Source organism: Melanerpes formicivorus, unplaced genomic scaffold, assembly GCF_026170545.1.
Source record: "Melanerpes formicivorus ecotype bairdi unplaced genomic scaffold, bMelFor1.0.p_v2 SCAF_23, whole genome shotgun sequence".
NCBI classification, from domain to species: Eukaryota; Metazoa; Chordata; class Aves; order Piciformes; family Picidae; genus Melanerpes; species Melanerpes formicivorus.
In genome coordinates this window covers 7,183,572-7,209,556 of record NW_027142375.1, presented here as the reverse complement: position 1 = coordinate 7,209,556, position 25,985 = coordinate 7,183,572, and the positions used below count along the sequence as shown (strand labels likewise).

The window sequence follows — 25,985 nt, the reverse complement described above, 5'->3', positions numbered from 1 at the left end:
CAAGGCCTCTGCTCACAGGCTAGGAGTTTGTTTTGGGGTGGTACACTTGGAGGTATGAAGCTTCATCCAACAGTTTGAAAGCCTAGGAAGTCATAGTCCAAATTGCCTGCTGAAAGACAAACTCCAGTGTGTAACAGTACTGTGTGTAACAGTACTGCGTGCATCATCTGCACTTGCTTTTCTGCTAACATCAACATCAGAAAGGTTAGAAAACAAGTGAGCTCATTTAGCTCGCTTTATGCTCAACTCAGGAAAAAACTGAACTGGTGAAGAGCCAATCCTTGCAAGAAAGAGGGCAAGAACTTCCAATGAAGAGTAATTCACAGACAAGCACAGTTGTTTTGTTTCAGATAATGTCACAAAAAATGCTTATTAGCAAGTTTAAAGACAAGTAGAGAAGGAAGTCTGTTGGGTGGCTTTGTTTATCTAGGGGGCTGGTTTGGGGCTTTCTAACTTGTCTCTGTAGGCAAAATTTGGAATTCATCTCATGGTAAAAATTTCTTTTTGATGATTTATAGAAATACCTCTAAAACTGTTCATCTAGAGTGAGACTAACAGTCTGGAAAGATCTGTTTAAAAGCATTTTTTAAAGTTTAAGTAAGTGTGCATGAGATGTTGGAGCTCAGCTAGAGGTTTCAGTTCTCAATCTTTTTATAATCTACATTTTTCTTTTGCCAAGTTTAAGATATCATAAAAAAACACAGAACCAATACACAGTATCTATAATTAACTTGTTAGTCACAATTTGACTGTGATGATATCACTGTCCCAAAACCTACTATTAAAATGATTCCTCGCTTTGATTACCAATGTACTGTTGCCTGAATGAGAGAAAACTCATCATGAAGCATGTTAGCACCTTTATTTCCTCTACTCAGATCACAAAAGATAATACTCATGAGAAGTATATTTCCTTTTCAACACTTCCAAAAACTTCAAACTCTTCGCTTTTGCAGAGAAAGTGCACTTGTCATGACCTAAAGAAGCAACAGTGATCTGAGCTGACATGCTGCAGAAGCCAGCAGGGGTTTTTAAGGGGTTTCCCCACACGTACACACAGCTCTCTGGCAGAGAAGGCAGCAGTGCCCTCTCTTTGATTTTATGCAGTGGTTATATCATTACTCACTGCAACTTTCCCACCAAGATTGAAAGCAACTCTGTTACTCACAAAATCGAGACTTCCTGTGTCCCAAACCCAACTGCCTGAACTCAGATACAAGATGACTGGAGAGACCATATTTTCTACCACACAGACACTAGGAAACAGTCAGAATGCTGCTGAAACAGCTGTTGATCACTTCTGCTTGCATTTACTTCCACTAAAACGAGAACTCTAAAAAGCAGAAGTGTTGAATGTCACTGCATTAATTACAATGTAGTCTAGAATCTGCTTGCTCCCCAAAAGCAATTACTGTGTGGCAGTACCAAAATCAGCAGGTAACTTCAATTCCTGTACCACATGCTTCCGAGAGGAGCAAATTCTGCTGCAAGTCAGACACTCCATGGTTTTTTTTTTTTTTCATTTCCACATTTGATCTAGTAGTGTTCATATTTATAAAAATATTTTTGAAGAGGCTTGTTAAAGAGGCCTGGTCAAAGTATTTCCTTGGAGATCTGTACACGCTGCAGAAGTGTGTGTCAGTGAGCACATGAGCAGGGTAATGCACATGTGTGGTGATCCTCCCTGAAGCAGGGCACTGTAAGGCATGGCTTCTGGGAGCAGAAGGGCACCCCAGGCACTTCTGTGCTCTGCCATCAGAAACCTGTTTCCCCTCAGTCCAGGACAACACCACCTGCCTTGTAGAAGCCTGGGGTTAGCTCCAAGCAGCTTTACATCAACAGCCTGGCACTGCCAGTAGCAAGTTTTCGGGTTTGCCACAACCCTGGCACAGGAAAGCACATATGGCCAGACAGACCTGATGAGCTCCCTCCCTAATCTCAAGGACAGAAGGTCTCTGTTGCATTTGTGAAGCTCCCCAATAATGAAAACATCTGGCCCCACTGCAACAAAAATGTGAAAGGCAGCATCATACCTTCTTTGTCAAGCAAGAGAAATATCTGACAAGCTACATGTGGTAGGGCAGTGCTTTTAATCCCACAGAGCTCAGCAGCTAATACCATGCAGATGGATTGGGAGCAGTGCAAAGCAGTCAGCGCAGTCTAAGGACACTGGGCCCTGAGGCTCTAACATCCCTTGCATGTTACAGTCTTGATGCCCCATTGCTTGGCTCTGCTCTACGAAGCTGCATTATTGCACTGCCTGTGTGGGAGAAAAATTAACAGCAGTTTCACAATGGAAAAACGAACAATCAGAAGGGTGACCACCAAAACATTGGCTCTGACAAACTAATGGAAAGCTACATAAAGGTAGACATGATCTCAAATATTCCTACTGGAAGAAGAAATTAAGTGATTCCTGTCTGCTTTTGCAAGACAGCAACTCCCTAGAAGGATGGAGAAGAGGATTGCTTGCCGGCTTGAAACAGCAAGACACAGAGGGCAGTTGCAAGTGTATCAACGCCTTTCAAAACCCAGGGAAGCCTCAAGACCATAGTTAAACATGCTGAAACAAAACATTGCATACCTTCTATCTGTTTTGTAAACAAAACCATACTGCCGTGTTGAAGCAGGTTATCATCTCTCATTAGACAAGTTAGTTACTAGGCAGAAGTTCCTTTCATAACATACAGCCACAGAAAACAATCATCAAACATGAGCATTCCTACAGAGTCTGAAGTCATCACTGGACACTGGCTTAGATCAGAAGTTAAGTCATGTGGCAAAGTGGTGGAAGTCATGGTCACTTGCCTCCAATGCTTAGCAGCAACACAATTTATTTGAACTGCTCTCAACTTCTCAGCTCCTGAGCTGGCAAAGGTTCAGCTTCTCTTCTCTTCTCCAGCCCTTTCAATCTCCATCTAGATCCCACAGCGATTTTCACAGCTAGTGAGCTGTGGACCTCAGAGCTGAGGGGTGGTTGTAGTGAGCAGACAGCTTAGCTAAGAGAAGTTCATACCCACTGTACAGCTATCTGCACACAGTCCTAAAGGCATTCATAGTCCATCAGAAGTCACTGGAGATGGCACAGTCTGAGAAGTCCAAATTGCTATTCTAGCATGAATTCCCTTCAGGTTGCTGCTTCAGGTCTTCAGTACCCCCCCCCTACTGTGCTAGTTCTTCTACTACAGGCTTAAAAAAACAAGAGAATGTCAACAAGAAGAGAGGCTCCTGAGTGTGAAACCCCAACCTACCAATGGATACTCCCAGTAACTGCTTAATGTCAGTAAGAGGCTGATACAAGAAGAAAGTTTCCTGCAAGGATGCAGTCACTCAAGTACTTAACAGCTTGTGCAAATAAATCAGAAATCAAAGTTAGAAATAATCACCTGATGCCATGCTGCCTGCAAGAATGCTATGGCTACACAGAAGTCCCATACTCCAAAAGAAGGAAAAGGAGAACAAAAAATAGTCTTGTATCTAGGACGTAAAAACCATTGCTTCAGTGTAAGCTCACATCAAAAATTCCTCTAGATTTCTACACATTTAGAAGAGAAACTGTTACCAGAAGACATGTCAAGAAAAGGAAAGGTGTGCTGAGCAGGTAGCATGTGGAAGTTCCCCAGAACAAGAGCTTGCTGAATCTAATACAAGGACTCTGGCACACACCACCAGACTCAAGACCACTTCCAGAAGAGCAACAGCTGCAGAGTGCAGTCAGATGAAGGCTACAGATGTAATTGTATATCCAGTGCAACAAAGAACTGTGGAACACCTACCTAGAAGCCCTTGGCACATCATAACCCTCCACTTCAGAGCACATAGCTGAGATTGGCCTCGTAGTTGCTGCTCACATCAGATAACTATGAGTTCAGTAAGAGAACTATGTGAGCAAATAAGTGAAAGTGTTGCATGAATAACTATCTACTACTCACATAACAGCCTGACTATTACTAAGAGCAACAAAAAAGCCCTAACACCCAATAAAAGGTGTCCCAAGAAATGTTGATTTGGTTTTGTTTCTTACACATCCATTCAATCCCCTATTAGGCTTTATAAGGCAGTTGTTTGCAAGGATAGTTTTAATATCTTCCCTCCCCCTCAAGTTAATGGTGGGCTACAGTTTTGAAAGTGATTTCCTGTTTGCATTATATTCTGAAAATCCTGCTCATTTGCTCCACTAAAAGGCATGTGCTTGGAAGTGGTTTTGATGGCTTTCAGTCACATCCCCTTTCTGATTGCCACAACATCCAATGCATCTGAAAATTAAAGGAGCTATTTCAAGTTGCATTCCCTTCCTTCCCTACCCACATGTACTTGGCTACCAGTTTGGGACAGAGGATCAGAGGAAGTTTCAGGCTTTAGAACAACACAAAAACTTGAAAAAGGGAATACATTAACACAAATTCACCTCCCTGGCTCCTACTCAGCAGTTTTTGCTTGGTTAATGTTCATCTTAAAACATATCCTACTTATTCTTCATGTCCTCACTGCTGCTTTTCAACCCAACAGTCAATATCTGACCCACCACAGCATCCAGGCTCTTGGAGTGAGCACTAGCTGATGGATGAAATGATAGTATGCAGATGCTGATTGTGTTGGCCTCTCTTGCCTTTCCATAAGCCTGTGGCACTTCCCTTTGCTTGGTACAACAGCTTCACTGTTTGCCTTGGTCATATGTCTCCGCAGGAGGCTCTGCAGCTGAGCTCATGTTGTTGCTTTTCCACACACACCTAAGAAGTAGCTCAAGATTTTTCTTGAGCACTAGATGAAAGCAAGTAGGAGCTGTGAGAAGAGACATGGACAGGGCCCTCAGTCTTGAATGGCCAAGTTCCAGACTGCAGCCTAAATGGTCACTGTGGAAGGTGAATGGAGAGGCAATGAAGTAATGGTGTTCTACAAGTAGCAGGTTTGTAGCAGAAGCAGCACCGCAGCCTCTGCAGCAGCCTCAGGAGACATGCTCAGGGGTAGCCTGACAGCCACTTCTTACTTGTCTGGTAAATGGGACCAGAAAAAAAATCCCCCCCCCCCAAGCACAAGTGGCAGGGGGTGATCTGCTGACTGCCATTGCTTTATAGTCAACGGGACTGGAACTAGCCAGCCCCTCAGAAATACAAAAAGCAGTTGCATAAAGTTAGGTCAACATGTGGTAGGCATATGATCCGATGTAACATTTCCTGGCAACCAGCAGCAAGCCCAGAAGAGGATCTACACTACTGATAATGTCAATTTTTCCCATGGTTGTCATGAAAACAAGTCTGATCTCTTGAGACATAAAACAGCAAACCCCGTTCCACTGATCAGCTTCCCACTGGTTTCATGGCAGCTTGCCTTGGTTCCCCTCCCTCCCCCCCCCAAAATAAAAAAGGATCAAACTCCATGACATACATGAAGGTCACTGACAGCAGCTACCTTCAAAGTCAAATAACTTGGAATGAAGGACATGACCACGTGCAGTCACTCACCTCCAAATCACTTAGTGGCATTTCCATGAACGGGACAAAGATAAAAGGTTAGGGAACAGCTTCTACACTAAAACTACTAAGCAGGCTTGTTGTGGGTTTGAGGCTATGGCTCTTCAGTCTGAAAAAGAAATGGCTAGGGAATAAATGTCTTCAAAATAAAGGGAAATCGGCAGAAAAGGGCCATACAACTGCTAATAGTCGTTGTTCCCTCCAGTGCAGGAGCTGGGAGGCAGGTGGAAGTTGAGAGCACGTGAGATGATTGTTTCTACAACATGCCCTGAAAACCATGCAGCTCTTCACTACAGTATATTGGGGATGCTGGGAGATTGCATTTTTCAAGAACATGTTTGCAGAAACTCCAGATGAATTTCTCAAATATGAAGGCACTGTTTCTGGGTCAGTAGGTTACCAGGCTGCAAAATGCTGAAAGCTAGGAGAGTACTCTGGCAAATTATCACCACAACCTTGCCCTTACTCTTGTACCCTTCCCAATGCACAACAAAAGTGGGATGCAGGACTACACATAAACCCTGCAACAGTGGGTCAGAGGAAAGATTTATGTTCTTTACAAACCAACTGAGTAAGTGGATTAAGAAAAGGATCATTGTTGCCACTTGAAGCTAATATGTTTCTATTCCTCCGGCTATCAGGAGCCAAAAGCTCAGAACGTTTGTCCTGTTATTGCCTGAGGAACAACTCATTTATGCATCTCTTTCAGTTCTTTTCAAGTTATACAAATGGTAAGTCTGAAGATACAAACCCTCCTAGTGACATCATCTTTCATTGCAGGTAGCTAAAAACTGCTTCACTTCTCCAAAAGCAGGGCAGAAACAACTAGCTTCTTAATCACATTCATTTTACAGCACTTGAAGGGCATCTTTGTTTATGAAAGCACACAGCTTTACCAGCAGCTTCACACATTAAAACAAACACACACACAAAAAGTACTGGCATCTCATTTCATCAGAAGTTTTCTGGGCTACACTCCCAGCAGCTCCATAGAAGGCCCAATACCAGTAAGAACTACTGAGTCATCATTTCACACAAACTAAAGTGAGTATGATTTAAGACATCAGGCAGCCCTGATAATTTGGAGGGGGCCAAATTTACAAGTGCAAGACACAGCAATGTCATCAATAGCATCAACAGGGAGAAGTGTACATTTTCCTTGTAAAAGGAGAAAACAAAAGTGTATTATTTCATAGGTCAAAAAGCTACTTTGGGACTTGCATTATGGTTTGCTATACTGAGGCTGCATTAAGAAGTGAAAAGAGTTTTCAGAAGCTACACTTTACACCAAGTAGTCCCTTGGTGGTGGGTTGTTGTTGGTTTGGTTTTGGTGGTTTTTTGACACTAATGAAGTGCCAGTGAGAAACAAGATCATGCAATTGCATGTGAAATGAAGAAAGCAGCAGCATGTTGGTGCTGCTTATTTCACTTCAGGGCTGTCTCATTTCAGGGTGTTTTGAACAATGGGTTAATGTTTTCACGTTCAAGAAAATTTAGCTGCCAGGGGCATGCAGCCTAAGTTCCATCTGCAGAGATACAATACCATTGCTAGGCATTTTCCTCCTCCTCTGCATGCAGGTGGCAGACTTGCAGACACTCTGTTCAGCTTAAGTTCCAGAAACAATGCTATAATGAGTAACAGTTGGCCTCAGAGGACATATCTGGCCACATTCTACCGAGAGACCAGTAACAAGTGGTTTATCCTAGGGCCAGTCCCACTTCACATCTTTGCCAATGACCTGGAGAAGGTGCTGCAGAACACCCTCCTCAAGTCTGGGGATAAAATCAAATTGAGGGAAACAGTCAACACTCCAGAGGACAGGGCTGCCACCAAGACCGACCTAGGGCTAGTAGAGGAACAGGCCAATAACCACCTGATGAAATTAAAGAAGGACAAATGCAAAGCCACACACAAGGAAAAAAAGAATCTCCTCCACACTGATACAGGCTAAGGAGTGCCTCAGAGAGTAGTTGTGTTAAAAAGACTGTGTGAGGTAGTGGTGAACAGCAAGCTGAACACATGCCAGGTCTGTGTCCTGGCAGCAAAGCTGGTCAGCAACAACCTGGGCTGTGTTAACAGGAAGAGAGGCAATAGATGGAGGGAAGTCAATAAATGCAAAGTCAAAGGGGACCATCACACACACATGTGTATGCATCCAGCCTTGGGATCTGGAGTACCAGAAAGCCACTGAGCCTGAAATGAGTTAAGGGCTAGGAAGCTCACTGGAAGCTAAAGTACCCCTCCACTGAGAAGAGGCTAAGGAAACCAGCCTTGTTGAGCCCAAGAACAGACACAGCCAGGCTCTTCTCAGAGTTGCAGGGCAGGAGAACAAGAGACAAGAAGCTTAAGCTGATACAACGGGCATCCTCACCAGGTACACAGAAACCCAATCCTTAACAGCACAATGATTAATCCTTTGAACTGGTCACCTGGAGACATTGCTCAAACTATATTCCTAGAGGTTTCCAAGACTGGAGAAAACCCTGAGCAATGTGGTTTGAATTCACCACAGACCTTGCTTTGAACAGAAAGTCAGACTACAGACCTCCTGAGAACTCTTCCAACCGGAATGGTTTTGTAATTCTGTGAAAGTACATGTCACAACACTGGATAAAGAGGTTGAGCCATGATTAAAGTGATTCCTTAAGTAAAAATTATGGCTCCTGGCTAAGGGGCTTTTCAGCAAAGGTCTTCACAGACACCTTCTAGAACTGCAAATAAAAAGTAAGATTTGGTGGCTGCCTTCCCAAGAAGTGTTTTGAACTAAGCAAGCTCAGTATGTCTCTTCAGATCTCTGAAGTTTCCAAGTCACTGTTAGTGACAGGGTAAACAAGCAACCATATTATTCTAGGCTTGTGAGAAACACATTGTTCTAACAATGCCAAGCAGCCTCATGGTGACAATGCCCAAATTCTTGCATGCTAACTGCTGGTTTAGGTATTAGAACATTTCTGACCAGTTAAGGAATCACAGGTTGTGCCTTTATCCTAGATGATGAAAAAAGTCACAAAACCAGAAATTTTCTGGAAAACCCAAACCAAAATCCCTTAACTCTTTCTCCCACTGAATATTTGGGGGGGGGGAGGGGATATGATAAACCCATAAGTGCAGTCTCTAATGCCAAAGCTTCTGTGTGTCTTCACTGGAATGGCCACATTTAGCACTCAAAACTCACTGGTTTTCTCTGCTTTGACATTAGGGCCCATCACAGCCAAAAGCAGTTCATATGCCAACAGAGATCTACACAACCCACTGAATCTCAGAGCTAAGTGACTCGCATAAGACAACATACTAAGTCTCAGGTTCAAACGGATGTTTCCCTCTACTTCTTGACCTTATCCCTCCATAGGAGGGTTAACTGACAGCTCAAAAAAATTCACCCCAAAGTCACTGCAGTTTGCTACTCAGCATGTTCAGAGGAGGCAGGAGTTGTTCCAGGTTGCTTAATATTCTGGTCCAACAGCTTTGGCACTGCAGTGTGTTCTTCAAAAGGTGCTTGGCCAACCTTCTTGCCTCTGCCATATGAGTCAAGGTGGCTGCCTGAACAACCATCCTGATACCACATTTCCTGTAGCAACAAACCACAGATCTTCAACTTCCTATTCTTTCAACTTTTCACCTTGGCCACCAGGAAGGATAACTTTCACACCTCTAAACTGTGTCAGTCAGCTCTGACTTGGTGAATCTTCATATTTCTTTGAAACAGAGTACTGACATTATGTCTAGTTGCTATGGTTGGAAGACCACCTTCCATAACTTCTAGGTGCTCAGCACAAAAGAGCCCTGACCTCACCTCTAACTTCTCCATTCCTTACCTAAACTACTGCAATACAAGTTTCCCACAAAAAAAAAGTTGTGTTAACTAACACTGTGCTACTTTTCTAAGCCTACAACTGTAGGAAAAGCACAGCAAACTCACCATCAGTAGGGGCACCTGGGATATTAGCATTTAAATGGGGGCAGACATTTGATCAAAGGATCAATACAATTCTGATTTAAGAGAAAAATGATGTGCCCCAAACTCCTCCAAGTACTTTCCCTACTGGATTCTTCCTTCTTTATAACTGTAAAGACAATAATCAACAGTGCCACAACCAACAAGCTGATATGAATAAATCATTGCAAGTGAGAAATAAGTTTGTTGCATGTTTATCCAAGGACCTCTACTCCCATATCCTGTATTTTAAACACCTGCATATGGTGTTTACTACCTCACACATACCTGCAAACATCACCCCATATGATTAAGCCAGGCAATTAAAATCCCAGCATAAGCTAGTATGTTGTCCTAAGTGCAGAACTGGATGGTCTGCAGCAAATGCAGTTCCTTTTCCTATGTCAGTCTGACTCACCTGCTAAGAGCAGTTAGGAAACAGGAATTAAGTGCAGCTTAGGCAAAATAGTTAGTTCAGAGTGTGGGGCCCAGGTCAGAGAAAAGAAATATGACTAGCATCTCTTTCCACTGGGTATAGATCCAAGACATGGAAGCAGTGATCTGCCCTGGGACTCTGTATTGCCCCAAGGGCTGATCTACCCTCTGTCTTGTAGGGTAGGAATCAAAATAAGCAGATCAACATGCAGACTTTCTCTGATGTACATAGCTCTTAATAAATCTCTCCAACTTCTCATCATAGCAGAATTAGCAGTAAATGGAGGGGGGGGTGTGGGGGGGAAATCTCTCTCTTCAGAAGGCTTTTGACACTGTCCTCCACAACAGACTCATAAGGTAAATAGTGAGCACTACAATAGCAGGTGACAAGTTGAGCTTGTAATCACTGCAAGGCAATAGTCATTATCATCCTACTGTCAAACTGAAGAGCTCCATTTCACAAAGTTTGCAGGAGAACACCACACCTAGTGTTGTATTAGGTTTCTGTTTATTAAATCTGAAGGTGGGAACAAGGGTGAAAGACTGCAAGTGTATAGAGGACAAGAGAAGAGCTCAAAGCAATTAAACTACAGAAACTACTCTGTAGAAGCCTCATGGGACGTTGTCAGGTGAAAGACTTAAGAGCAATCAATTGCATAAAAATCAGTCTTAAGAAGAGACTGAAAGATCTTAAAACTCTCTCCTCAACCCTTCCTAAACATCATAGGTCTGCAAATATGTAGAAAACTACCAGAGAGAACAGACTACCATGTTCTCCTGCTGAGTAGGGCTAGTAGTAAGTGGCAAAAAGTACAGCTTATAGCCTGATGAGGAGGAAGCAGAAAACAGTGATTTCTAACAGAAATTCCCACACCTGGCAGGCAGCAGCAGATAATTTGTGCATGCTCAGAATTTTGCTAGCTCTTTTGTAGCTATACATTATTTTTATAGCAGTACATTAAGTGAGGATTCTTGGAAGAGGCTTGAGGTGAAAGATCATATTTTCAATAGATTTTAAACCTCTCTTTTGAATCATCATTCTTCCAGAATTCTTTTCATTGCAGCTCAGCTCATTCCTGCATCTCTTCTTTACATGTTGCTTTATGAGAAATAGCAGCTTTGTATACTTCTGATTTACTCTTAATTGCAATGGTGTCATGTTGTTCTTTTCCTTTCTTGAACCCCACCTGTCCTTTTCATATTCTTGGTAATCTAGAATAAGGTGCCTCATAAGCAGGATGCTCTTCAGGAAGATCAGTTTTCACAGTGCATTTCTAGAGTTAAACACAGTAAAGCAGCCAACCCACCTGACACAGCTCATCTCTTTTAGTCGAAGCAGCAACACAAGCTACTATAAATCTTCAGAACAAACAGTTATGTGCAACTGTAAGAAGATTTACTAACATTTACTCATGACCATAACCAGCCCTGAATCTTTGGAATAAACTGAGGGTTGGGGTTTAAATTTGCAGTTGACTAGAGAGGTCTCAAACCTTTATTGCATTGATAGAAGTCTCAACGCTGAACCTGCACTCACATTACAACTTTGATCCAGAAACCCTTTTCCATTACTACTATTTCTTGGAGAATCTAAAACATCAGAGGTCTAAGCATCACTCTGAGGCTTCATTTGTCACTTCCATGATGAAGCAAGGCAAAACAAGCCATATTTAGTAACATACTTTTTCCTTTGGAAGAGCTAAATCAGACCTCCCTTCCCACGCATTTCTGCTCCTGAAAGCAACCTGCAAGTCTCACAGCAGAGCTAGGAATATACATTCAGTGTTTTCCTTGCTTCTCTGCTCAACTCAACAGGTTGACATTGCACAAGCTGGGCTTTTAGTCTACCTTTTCTGTTACAAAGTTCATCAACACTGTATGTGTTTATCTGCTCCATACAAACCAATAAGGAAATAAACCTACAGAAGGTAAGTGGGAACTCTTCAACTGATACCTTCCCGCTGAGCCAGCAAGTGCTGTTTCTGGCACCATCTGTGTCCTGAAAGTCTGTTCTCTAGTGTTTTATTCACTAAGCACAGAAAAAAATATTTGGGAAGAAAATCCCTTGAAGCATACTCTACACTGAGGAAACTGGTTTTAAAATGTTTAAAAAGAAAGCAAGGGGGAAAAAAAGATAAGTGACATTTCACACAGCAGATCCTTCTGAGAACAACTCCACTTGGATCCCTGTCATGTTGAATGAGAAATAAACTCTAGGTACTTGAGTTTCAAATCACCACACCTAGACCTCCTTCTGGAAGGCATATCATTTTGTTTTGTAAATACACCTCCAGTGCTGAACACTCACAAGTTAAGTGAGGAATTACTTGTGGTTACAAATTAGGAGTCAAAACAGTATGTTACAGACTGTGGTTCAGGAAAGAGTAATAATGATCTATTTGGTTTCCTGCAGAAACCTTAGTGCCAGGGAAAGAGGAGATTGGTGTGTGTGTAGAATGGGAGAAGGTGGTGTGCCAAATCTCTCACTTGAAGTGATTCTTAGCATCAATCTGGACATTGTATTTGAGTATGGAAAGGAAAGGGCAGGAGGGAGGAAATGCCCACTTACTATCACTTAAAAAGGAAGTATAATAATTGTTTGAGGGTTTCCTTCACAAAACCTTAGTGGCAAGTCAATCTGATTTTAAAATAGTCTGATCATGTGTATGTCCTTCAAATCACTAAATTGATACAATAACCTCTGTAGGCAATTTACGTGCGAGCAGAGGGAAGATGCATTCCAGAAATGATGATGCTTTTGTGGAAGATGTACACTGATCCAAAGTCCTCAAATCCAGAGAGCCCAGGGAAGGAAGTGGGGGAAATGGGTATGACCTGCTGGATGAGAACATGAAGTTCGAGAGCCTCTACCAGCCTGAGCTTCACTTGCGGTCTGACTCAAGTCCTACCTTGTCTTTAGTTCAGACAGAGATGTTGCCTTCCCTTCACACCCAGTTTCTCCTAGCTGGGCAAGTAGTACAAGAGTATTTTCAACCCACAGGCAGAGAAATCTGCAGAACCTCACCAAAAAAAAAAACAAAACCAACAAACACACAGACCTTCCTGAAGTTCAGATTAATTAGCAGGCAAGTTTAGTGCAAACTTAATCTTGAATGCCTTAGAATGCATAGAATAGTATCTTTTACAGCTGCATTTTAAGAGTGAATTCTTCACAATTACAACCTTGTGGGTTTGTTTCAGTGTAGTAACTCAGCAGATTATAGCAGATCATTATCTGCCTCTCTTCCACCACTTGGGCCTGAACACAGTCTAAAAGGGTCATCTTAACTTTATTGCTTTTACTATTACTTTTTGCATTGCCCAAGGAGACAAGTCCATTGCTATGACTGGTTGCAAGAGTCAGTATTTGGTTCAGTAACTTCAATCTACATAGGGAGGAAAACTAGTTGGAATATCTTCCTCAACAAAAAGCAGCCAGAAGAGTAAGTAATCTGATTTTATGTAGTTGATTTATGAAACGTTTCATCAGTAAATGTTCATTATTCTGGGGCCATTTACATTCACTGTGTATTTCCCAGTCTATATGGAATAGCCATAGATCAAGCATCCTACCTCACGTGAGTCATCAGGATATCCAGTTTCTTCCAAGTGCAAGTCAAGATTTCCTTAACACTGAAGTTCAATGCTTTCTCTTCCACATCACTACAGGCACTAGATTTCACTAAATAGACATGCACCCTCTCAGAAAGAGGGTAAAGCAGTGAAACAGTTTCAAGGGTTTCACAAGAAACTCATTTACTCTGGCATTTTATGCATCTCACAAGCCAGCTCCCCTCTGCATGGAGAGGAAAGCACCCATATTGACACCAGGGTATCTTCCTCAGATGATGCAGCATAACAGAGTCTCAGATCAGATTAAGCTTCAGTTTATTTCTGATTTTTTTTTCTGGTTCTGAAACCCAGAAAGAACAATACTGTTCTCTGAGGTACTCAGGAGGGGGAGGCTGCTACCAAGCCCTTATACTTCACGTTACAAATTGCAGCCAAGTTGCTACAGGACCAGCACATCTACCACTCTTCCACACCTGCTTTCTCCAAATCCAAGGAGCTGCACTTGAGAACATTATGGACACTTTATAAGAGGTTTTGTGGGTGATTCGTTACGAGCCAAGGACCATCCCTGTTGGGTGTAGGTGTGCACCCACACTCACTGGGTCTCAGTCCCACCGGGCCCAGGACATACAGGTAACGCTGTGTGGCACACTAGCATCAAGAAGATCTGTGAAGTGTCCAACTCAAGGTGCACACACCAACTGCTAGGGGTACACACCTGTGGCTTCCTTGGAAGCCATTCATTTTCCATCAAAACCATATTGTTTTTTAAATGAAGAATTATTTCAACAGAGCTTAAGAAAACACATGAAGAGAATGACAACATAACCTGCCTAATAGTAATTATACCAGGACTAAAAAAAGAACCTCACAAGATCTTTCATCTTTCTTCCATTCTATTCATGTAGGTCACTCTAAAAAGGAAGGTGTTACAGGTTACCAAGTGTGTTTTGTATTTCAGCTGATAGACTGAACTAACCTAGAGGCCTCTTCCATTAGTTTGGTTTGGTTTTAAAGATTTCACACCCATTAGAAATCAGTCTTGATTCAAGCAATTAACAAAGGAGTGATGAGGCAAGTAAATTGGCACAGAGGGACTATAAGAAACAATTTGAGTGAAACTGCTCCAGCTGCCATACGTGTGCACACAGCATCCCCTCAGAACATACTATGCAGGAGCGTTGCTGCAGTATGAATCTCTCTCTATGTATAAACTTACACTCTCCCTACCAAGCAATTTATTGCAAGAAGGATTTGTTTTAAGGAGAAATCATCCAAAACTTTCTTATAGAGCTCAAAAAACAACATTTTAGCAAGGTCTTTTAGCACCAAAAAAACAAATAAAGAAGAAACAAAACCCCACAACCACCACTGGAGTCCAAGGTTAAGTTGAATATAATTCCCTGATGAACTTTATCACCAGTTGCTGTGTTTTGTTATCAGCACTCCTGACAACATACAAGACTTACCTGCTTAGGGCAGAAGTGACAGGCCCCCAGCACTCAAACTTCCTGCAGTTTTATTTATGGACATACCATACTTGGCAAGCAGCCCTGATTTTGCACGAGAATGCATGAGCATTGTAGGGGTTACAACTCTCTACAACTACCTGAAAGGAGGTTGTAGCCAGGAAGGGGTTGGCCTCTTCTCCTAGGCAACCAGCACCAGAACAAGGGGACACAGTCTCAAGCTGCACCAGGGGAAGTTTAGGCTCAAGGTTAGGAGAGAGTTCTTCACTAAGAGAGTCATTAGTCATTGGAATGTGATGCCCAGGGAGGTGGTGGAGTCACCGTCCCTGGAGGTATTCCAGAGGGGATTGGAAGTGGCACTTGGTGCCATGGTCTAGTCATGAGGTCTGTGGTGACAGGTTGGACTCTGTGATCTTTGAGGTCTCTTCCAACCTTAGTGATACTGTAATACTGTGATTTCAGGGCCTCTAAATCCTGCACCTGCAGAATCAGGGCTATACAAGCAACTTCAGGACATCAGTTTAAGAAGGACATTGAGACACTTGAGCGTGTCCAGAGAAGGGCAACAAGGCTGGTGAGAGGCCTTGAACACAAGCCCTATGAGGAGAGGCTGAGGGAGCTGGGATTGTTTAGCCTGGAGAAGAGGAGGCTCAGGGGTGACCTTATTGCCCTCTACAACTACCTGAAGGGTGGTTGTAGCCAGGAGGGAGTTGGCCTCTTCTCCCAGGCAACCAGCACCAGAACAAGGGGACACAGTCTCAAGCTGCGCCAGGGGAGGTTCAGACTCGAGGTGAGGAGGAAGTTCTTCACCGAGCGAGTCATTCGGCATTGGAATGGGTTGCCCGGGGAGGTGGTTGAGTCATCGACCCTGGAGGCGTTCAAGGGGAGATTGGACGTGGCACTTGGTGCCATGGTCTAGTCATGGGGTCTGCGGTGTCAGGTTGGACTCGATGATCCTCGAGGTCCTTTCCAACCTAAGTGATACTGTGATACTGTGATCTAGGCATGGTTGAGACGAGGTTAATAGTGACAATTGTAACACTTCTGGGGGAACTTAGGGAAGATAGTTTTAAAAACACAGGGTAGAAGGAACATGTCACTGAGAGCAGATGTCATTTACAGGAACAGCAGCAGTGGAGGAAGAGAAGGAAAACATTGGGGGGGGGGAAATCAAGGAGCAGATGGGAAACAAGGTAAATACCTGTAACATACAAGCAGTAATGGCTATGTGTGTGTAAGGAGAGACAAGCAGGTAAAAGCATTTTGATGTCTTCTTCTCAGCAGTGCTTTTATTTGTCTTTATTAACATTTTCTGAATTATATACCTCTGCTGTGACACTAATCCTGCATAGATTCATCAGAGGGAGTTTATACCCCCCAAAAAAAGTAGAGTAAAGCCTCAAATCAGTCACCCTCAACTCTCTGTTATGAATTTGAAACAAAAATGTATCAAATGGATCAGTATCATGTTTCAGCTGAATGAGAGGTGGTGTGTGCTGCTATCACACAGAAATCCTGTGGCTGACAGCCTAGAGTGGACAGAGCAATGACTCCATTTTTCTCCAAAGCTAGGAAGCAATCAGGCAGTGCAAACAAAGAAGTGGCTGCAGAGGGAAAGTCAGAGGAAGGCAACAGACCAAACCTGCTCAGAGAACAACTGTACAGGAGCTTTATCCTCAAACCCTCCACCCTCTAATCTCCCTCAGGCAAAAAGATGACTTACCACTAGTGAAACATGAAAACAGTATTTTAAACACATACAAGGTGGAAGAACAGCAAAGAAAACATATCCATTCTCACAGTAGCCCAATTATAACTGCAAAAACCATCACACTATTTGTAGAGTGTAAACAGCAAGTACACAATGTATCAGCCAGAGCCAATAACTGTAATAGCATGAGCAAACAATTTGTATAATACCACCACCATAGAGGAGCAAGGAAAAGCAAAACAGGAGAAAACAAAACAAAAAAAGCATTACATTTTTGCTGTGGTAAAGGTTTGGAGAAAGTATTTAAACATGAACTTTCATTAAGTTTACTGAACTCATACACCAGCCACCAGCAAGGTCCAAAAGGGACAAGCTTTCAGTCAAAGAGACTGACTGCATCAGGAAGTCAGCATTCACCAAAGAATTCATTTCAGCATTTTTTATGGTTAACTCAGAGAGCAGAAATGAAGACAGTTATCTGAATTGCTTAGAAGGCTCTATTGTTCCCTCTTGCAAAGGATTTTTCCCCAGAACAGAATGGGTGGTGTGTGCAAAGCAAGTGAAAGGTGGGGGAAGGGGGAAAGCCTTGTGGATAAAGAGTGAAACAGAAACACAGTTTTTTAAGCACAGAAAGCATTATGGTTTTTTTCAAGTGATTTCCTACCTCCCACTGCAAATGAGGCGGGATATTTCTGATCTGAAGCTTCCGACTCCTGAAAATAAATCCAAGAAAATAGTTGGGAAAACAAACCAACAAGAAAAAAAAAAAATAAACATAACACGACACAGAAAGAGAAACATTATTGCAAGCTAAGACTCTACCTAGCAGTGTCATACCTTCGAGGACCTGTCACAACGAAGAGGGGCAAAACTCAGCACACAACTCCAAAAAGCCCAACAGATCGCTGCGAGGGGAATGCCAGGTCAAAACCATTTCGAGCCCAAAGAGCTGTTACAGAAATGCTTGTTACACATTTGACAGCTGTTACATTTCATGAAGTCCCCACTTTTCTTGGAGTCTTTATATTTCAGCTTTAAGGACTTCAATATCTAGTTCTCTGTTATAAATGAGCGCAATAATCCCATGCACTTGTACTGGGTTTCCCCTGTACACGCTTCAAGAATTCATCTTTGTTGGTCGGGGTTGGTTTTTAGGTGTTTTGTTTTCCCATTTACCAAGAAGGTACTTAAGGAGCCTACATTTCAAGGGAGAAAAATTCTATATTGTATACATTTGATATTAAGCTTTCCATTAGTGTAATACAGACTCATTTCTAATTTCTGTGACTAACATTCTCAGTCTCTGATCTGGAGAAGGGGGTAAGCATCAGTAAACCCATTGTATTCTCACCCCAAATTTACATCAGTTTTCGCTTATCTAGTAAACAAAACATTCACTTTGAAGTGCTACTGCAAAGCCTGGCAGCATGCTGACTGCTTTCACAGCCAAGTCCTTTGTCTCCTCCCTTCCCTCAAAGTGAGAGAACAAATAAATGCCAGAGATGCCACAAACCCCTTGGGATTTACAAGAATGTGTAGATTAACACAGTTTCAGCTGAACTCAGGTAAGGCATTCTGCCTGGATCTGTCTGGCTAGCCTGGGAAGGTCTGGGGAAGAGAGAGGGGACAACACTGAGCAGCCTAGGTTTGAAAGTCTCATCTATATTTTGTTTCACCAAAGCAGCTCAAGGAAGCTTCTTGTGTTCAAACGCTCAGTTTTACTTGGTGTTCTAATTGCTCAGTACCAAAACCAATTCACAGCTCAAAGACTTTTTGTAGCAGAAGTTTGTTAGACTTAGGTGGACAAGCGAAACCTTGAAAGAAAAATTTAGAGATGTTCCTGTCCAGCAGCAAAACTGAAATCTTTTATTTTTCCCCACAGATCCTTTTAAAATCCACTCCTTAACACCACCAATCCACCTATGCCTACAGTGAGTTTCACATCTCAAAATGCTCCTCTCACAAGCTTTCTTCAGGGCACAGCCCAAACTTACAGCACAAAGCCAGCTCACTCAAAACTTCTCACATGAAGGCATCACCCCCAATGCTACAGTGACCATGGGATCAAGTGACAGCACTGTCTCCAGAAAAGATGAACAGGTTTCAGCTGTGCAGCATTTCTCAGCTGTTTCGTGGTCATACAAGCAGGCAAGGAAGGGAGAACCAAAAACCCAAATCACACACAACCTTGTTTAAGCTTTTGTTTCCAAGAGAGCAAAGCAGAAGTCAGGAGCTGCTTCACTATAAGAGGGGAGCTGGAGAACATTTCCTTGAAGTTTGCAAAGATTTCCTTAAACTGTAGTCTCAGCTATCAATCCTGCTACAAAACAATCACCCTAAAGCACTGATACACTGCTCTGAAGCATCAGAACGATCTCACACAGCAACCTGCAACTTGAAAGCTGGGTCCTAAAGTAGCAGCCAAAAAAAAAAAAGGGGGGGATGTTCATTCTTCATTAAAAATACTGGGAATCTTTAAAGCAGAAAAATCCCAAACCACAAAATTGGCAGCCAATAGGCTATTGAATGTGCTTCAAACTGTGGCATGCCATTAGTCTCTCACACTTGTAGATTCAAATTAAAATTCATGAGTTTCGTAGCAAGGAGTGCCACTCACAGGGGGACACAAGCACACAACAGCCCAGCCAGCACACCAACAACAGGTCTCACCCCAGCTCCACACCAAGCTAGACAAATGCCCACACTGAGCAGTGTAGGTCTGCTAGTGAGGAGAAGGGGAGGAGTCCTTCCCAGAAGCACACATAAAAGGTTCACACACACACAACTCCCATCCCGCATTTCATTCCAGAAGGATAATCTTTTACTTCCCGACACCTGAAAAGCAGACCAAAATGAAAAGGAAGGGGGGAGGGGGGGAAGGCAAGCATTCTCTAACTTGGACAATAAAAGAGATAACATGTTGTTGGAGATGGGTGGGGTTTTTTATTCCCACAACTTACAGGGACTGAAAAGTTTGATGCCAGATGCCGTTTAAAACATAGCACAGAAATAATTTGAACATCGTGCAGGGGCTAAGGAGAGGGAAAGCAGAGGGGCAGGGGAAAAATGACACCTTAAAAGTACCATTTCTTCACATTCATAGAACCAAAGGAAGTGGCAAGCCATGTACAAAACAGATACAGCCCTGCTGTGCGCCTCATTTTACGGCAATAGTGAGGCAGCTATAGTACAGAGCTGAAAGGTAGCTTCAAAGTGACAAGAAATAGCCATGTGAACCATTTAATTCGAAACTATTTACACCTTCATCAGTTGCTTGGCTACACTAAGTAATTATAATTTGTCACCTAATGCATGAGGTTAAAGCCTCATGGAAAAAAACTGCACATGCATCAACATCATTTCTGTACAATTAGCAATAAGGGGAAATGAACAAAGCTTTGCACGATCGAGAGAGGAATCTCACACAACCAGTGTAAGATAAAAGATTACAAACACTTCAAGATTTCTCCATTTCAATCACTACCAGCTTCTATCTTAATATATACACATAAACAAACTAGTGTAAGCTTATTTCTTAAAATTACCCAAAACTACACAAATCTGGTAACCCCTTTCCCCACACACAGAAAGGATAGAAATATTGGAGGTGGTTCTGTGTGGCCAGGACAAGAATGAACACTGAACTAGCAGCAAGCAGATGTAGCCTGAATCCTCCACAAGCTGTAATACCTGCACAGCTCCTGCTTGGACAGGCAGCTTTGGCAGCTCCTCACGGCAGGGTGGCACTAGCAATTCACCATCACCTCTGTGTGCAGGGAACCAGCTCTCAACTTCAAGAAAAACCCCAAACCGAATACAAACGCATAGCAAAGACTAAGGGACAAAGCCGTGCCTGACTGCATTTCAAGGAGTGACAACAGCTTCCATGAGGAAGGGTTCTGACTTCACAAAGTGCCTTTTTGTGCAGAAACAAAATTCTACACAGTAGATATGGAAAGGAAATTATAGATAGCAGCAGCATCTCAGAAATTCTCTTCTCAGACAACATCAGCTCTTTTAGGATGCTTTTTGTCTTCCTCATAACTCTAATTTCCTTCCAAGTACAGTATATATAAAGTTCCTATTGCTGTCACCTCTCAGGCAGCATAAACCTACAGAGGTTTGTTTTACCTTTAAGTAATATGAAGTTTTGTTACTCTACAAGTACTTGCATTCATATCAGGTATGCAAGACAAGAAATAGTCCTGAAAAATCCTACCAACATATTTTATTACACCAGTTTCAGCTAGTCTTAATAAAACCTCAGTAAACATTGCCAGCATATCTCAGTGTGACTCATGTAAGCCTTGTGGATGCACTTTTTCCAGTTTAAGCAGAGTTCTTAATTCATTTCTTACACTCTGAATGGGCAATGCAAATAGATGTCAACTGAAAAAAAAAGTTGGGGTAGATTAAGTTTGTGCTCTGTGTGATAAGAAGGTTTTTGAAAGCTCTAGTTCACAGCACGTGAGCAGGTGTTCCTACTTGTTTCTCTTTTCCAAAGACATGCAAAACACCTTTAATTGGGCAAGACGAAAGACTTGCTGGTTTCTATATAAGGTCAGTCCATAAACACTTATTTGGCAATATTTTTCCTTAAGAGGAATTGTACACATTCTAATCTTCAATTCCAGGGACTATGCAAGTAACTAGATTCAGTTACTTCAAGCCATGCTGATGGCTGTCACCGTATTTATTCTTGGGATGGTGAGGCATGAAGCCTTATGTTTGGAGGACATGAACACCTCTGCAACACAAAGCAGGTAAAGCAGAAAGACACCACTGTGCAAGGAAGCAACATACTTGTGCTACATGTGTGTACTGAGACAGAAAGGGTAAAGTACCACTAAAATGGACAATTTACTCTAAATCAGCTTGGTGATCTGAAGGAGTAATCTCTCCTGTGTAAACAGAGAACACACATGGGGACAGCAGGTGGTCCCAAGCCACAAGAACCCTCCACACATGAAACTGTACTAAACATGTCATAGGGAAAATGTGGTGGGAAGAGGAAAGAAAAAAACCCAATTTCAGGATCTTCTGTGCACTCTTCTCTCTTTGCCCTCCCTATACAATTTTGTTTTTCTTCAACCTATCAAAATCCTCCTGAGTTAAAAAGGTATCAGAAATTGTTGGGGGTTGCATCACATAAAGTCTCAGTATACATTTTAACTAATACAATTTCATTGTCCGCACCTCCCCTAACGGGCAAATTGGAGGAAAAAAACTCACCCCACACCCCCCCCAGGATAAACAATTAGAAGGCAGAGAGTTACTAAGTATATCTTGATTTTGCTGGCAGTTGTGATTATTTTGTATCTCTCAGGTGTGTCACAATTTCACTGTTTCAGAGCTGACCGCACACAGAAGTATCAAAGTGACTGCATTTCCGCACTGTTGTTATACCCACACTCTCAACAGACCCTTCTCACCATCCTCCCTTTCCTCAGAGAGCTGCTACCTCCTGCTCCTTAATTCTCAACAATAACACCATCTAACAGTGCCTTATTTCAGCAGCCACAGGAGCTATGCACAACACTGACGCCTTAAACCCACACGGCGCAAACCTGCTCCTCTTAAGCAGGACTCTATGGGAAAAGAGTTAAATGTATTTCAAAGCAGATCAAGTGAACATCAACAATGTTAGTCCATTCAATTGTTTGAACTCAATACCTATGGGATAGAAAGCAAATGGTCTGTCTTTTCTACTCTTAGGATCACACAAAGGGCAAGAGCTTATTCATTCCATGCATTCTAGGTAGGCACTGCTGTACTGGTTACCTGGAAAAGGTCTTGGCACCTGGTACCAACAACACAATGCAGAGAATGCCAGTACCCAGCATCACAGAGTGGTGTTACTCCTCAGTGCTGCCTCCAAGCTTGTGGTCCCCTGGCACTGCCAGTTGTGTGTGATGTCCCTGCAAATCCACCCGCTGAAACAACCCTTTTGCTCCCTGAGCTCCAAAGAGCCATGTAAACCCATCATCTCTCAAGCTTTCTTCACAAATTTAAACAGATGAGGATGAAATATTTTATATCTATGTAAAATAGACACCACCACCAAAACCCACATGCAACCAAAATACAACACATCCCACCACACAACTGAAAACCTGCTATGGACTGTGGCAAATGCCAGTGGCTGAGAAACAACTTGGGTATAAAAGAGGTCTTGACATGAGCAGCCACAGAAGCAGAGTTAGCAACTGCTATAGCCAAACATAAAGCTGGTGGCAATCAACTGAACTTATAGGGGGGAGAGGTGCCTTATTGTTCATTCTGCAGCCAACAAAATAAAAACAGGCAAGGAAAAGACAAAAAAATCAACAAAAAAAAAAGCTTCCCACACATGAAGTTTATTAGCTGCTCCCCCTAAGGTTGCTTCAAGAAGCTGATGCTCGATCACAACAGAATGAATCAGTGGTTTTAAATGTTCCTCTGGTGGGAAGGGGATTTAAAAAGGCAAACAGGTGTACAGAATGAAACAAGATTATTAACTCTCAATTCACATTTGTGTCTTTGGGGTAAAAAAAAATTAACTTTTTTTTTTTATAGTTACAAGGCAAGGGAGGAGGCTTTTTGTTTTCTTCATGGCAAATCAGACAGTGATGCCAACTAAGCCACTGGAGTGGCTTGTCCTGTAAGAGGTGCTCCAGCCTCTGCCTGCCACCTGACTTCATGCTGAAGACTCCATGAATATAAGCCATCTTTTCAGCTTTTAAGTTGTTTATTACTGACAGCACCTGATGAATGGAAATAAGTTCACCCAAATAAAGCTCTTTGAACACTTACTAAGCCATGTTTTGATAACATTTTCTAGGCATGTACACACACAAATACATATCCATTTGCTTATTCCTAACCAGTAGTTCTTGCTTTTGTATTTGTCAGAGGTCACACTCCCTATCCACAAAGAGAGTGTACTGAATTTGTTAAAAACACACTCAGGTTTCATGAAGTGAAAGAGAGGAAGGCATATCACCTCTATTAAGAGACAATTAATTTCTAGTCTATATTGCAAGGCATATTGACAGCAGTTACTGTATTTTATCAAATCAAGCCATTAGCTTGTGAACCAAAGAGCTCATCTTCATTCCTTATCTACAAGAAGAAAGGAGAATGGTTTCAAACACTGACTTGTTAACAAATATCACCATTTCTTATTTCGATATGCTGATCTGGACAGCAGAAGGCTTGAAGAGGAAACATTACCGCTCCGATTTCAGACCCAGTTCAGCAATTCAAGCAAAGCTTAGCTAGTCACAGGCAAACTGCAGCAATACTCCTCCTTGTGTTGCCTCATTATTTAATCCCAAACCTGGATTTAGAAACACTCTGTGCTACCACTCAGAATAAGGGGTTTCCATAAAATCTGGACAAAGAAAGTTTTCCCTCGAAGCTCATTCATGATATAATTAACGCTTGGCTCCCAGCTACACTTTTGCCTTTTCATCTTGCACGTGCAACCCAAAGTAGCTGCTTTGGAGAGGTGTGTTAACTCAGCATTCAAGATGAAAATCTGGCTCTTGGGTTACCTCACAGATCCCTCTGAGCTGATGATCAGGTTTCCTACTGGTGCCTGTAAAACACCACATCTGCTTGTTACCTTCCATCGGGACAAACAATCAGGAAGCTGTCTGTGGGGCCAGTACACACCACACAGCTCTGCTCCCTAAAGCCACCAGCCATACAACTGGGCACAGGGCTGTGTTCTCCTAGCAGGATAGGCTCAAATGCTTCAAAAGAGACTGGATATTTGCAGACAGGATATGACAGCTCAAGAAGCAAACCCAGAAGATTTATAGTGGCACAACCAGTTACATCATACAAAATAGGTACCATCAACCAATGTAAGCCTGACAGTAATGCTGATGTTTATGTAGATTACCTGCATAGTAGGCTTTCACCTACAAGCATTTGCTTCAGGATTTCGTCCTGACAATTCTTCACATCACTTGTTAGACTAAAAGCTTATCCTTGTTATTTGTAAATTCCCTTGAGTGTTCTAGAGAGACACGTTGAGGAGGAAATTCAAAGATTCTGCTATTACCATATTAATGTCAAACTCATAATTCAAATAACTTCAATTTTCTAGGTGCTGTTAATAAGAGAAATTTGTTCAGATTCAGATTTTGTTCTGTAATTAAAGAATTAAGCACTGCATTAAATTGAAATGGGAAGTTCCAGTATCCTTTAGGAAAATGGGCTTCCATCTACCTTTGTGGCTTCTGACATTTCAGGTCTGTTGTCTTCTCCCAGGATGAAACTTTGGAGAAGCTGAAATGGGGGGGGCAGGGGGGCTGTTTGGGTTAGGTTTAGGTTTTTCTTTTCTTTCACTGCTTGTTGGGAGATACTTGATATTTTTCCCTACAAGTCACAGTTTCTCTTTCCCTCCCCCTCAGAGCAGAGGTCTGTATTCCTTAAACAATTGGAGTACTTAGCTGATGTTGTTGACCAAAGCTTTTACAGCTATGGCCAGTTGTCACTGATTCTGCCATCCCATCACTAACTTGGACCTAAATGAAAACACTCAGGAGACATGAAATGCTGAAAATAACATTTTCAAATGCAAAAAAATGCTTCCAAATAGAAAGAAATTTGTTTATTTCAAATCTTAACTGGTATGAAGTAGTAATCCCCTAATGAAGGGGCAGCACTCATCTTTCTCCTCCTCACCTTTCCTTTCCTTCAGCCACCAAAGTAGCTGAAGGCTTCTTCTCTGCCTTCACCTGTTTTTACAGCGTCCACAGGGACTGCTACTTGAAGTAGTCAATATTTCCATTATGAACTGTGAAGTTTTACATCAGCTGTAAGGAGCAGCTGTAGACTGAATCTTGCCCCTGCAATACATGGCCAAGTTAGGGGCTGGAGAGCTCTACAGAGGAAGTGAAGGAACTTAAATTCTCAGTGAATTCAGCTCCTTTTAAAGGACCCAAGCAAGAGAAAGAAACGGAGTGGGATACTTCAGTGCATTTTCTGAATTAAAAAATCTTGAGAAATTACAGAAGTCAAACTTTGTTCCATGAAGGAGCTGCTGTATATACCCTGACAGTGCTTATCTCATGTGTCTTCCCCACTACCATCTCTTACTCCACAGGATTTTGCACATCAGTTAGATGGAAAGAAGCAATGCAGATGATATGTACAGTGCAAAAGTTTGGCATATTTTTTTTGGTTCAGGAGGTGTGACACCATATCAGATCTTGTCTCAAAAATCATTCATTGGTTCACCCTTCTCAGATGGAAATACCTAAGTGAAATTAGCAGCATTCAGACAAATCCAGCTGCCACCCCACAGCTGAGACCAACTTCCTCAATCATGAGCCTGCTTGCAGAGATCAGAAATGCTTTCCAGATTGCTTAGGTCACAGCTATAGGCAGGGATTCTCAT

General features: G+C 42.3%; 1 protein-coding gene across 2 annotated transcripts in view; it reads right to left on the bottom strand.

The window, feature by feature from the left end:
- Nucleotides 1-25,985, bottom strand: part of IGF2BP3 (insulin like growth factor 2 mRNA binding protein 3) — a 121,853-nt gene that overhangs the window by 79,479 nt on the left and 16,389 nt on the right. For both annotated transcript variants that reach the window (XM_068152437.1, XM_068152439.1), the window contains exon 3: nucleotides 17,259-17,307. In XM_068152437.1, coding sequence (XP_068008538.1) covers nucleotides 17,259-17,307 — 49 coding nt within the window. The remainder of the gene's footprint in view (nucleotides 1-17,258; nucleotides 17,308-25,985) is intronic.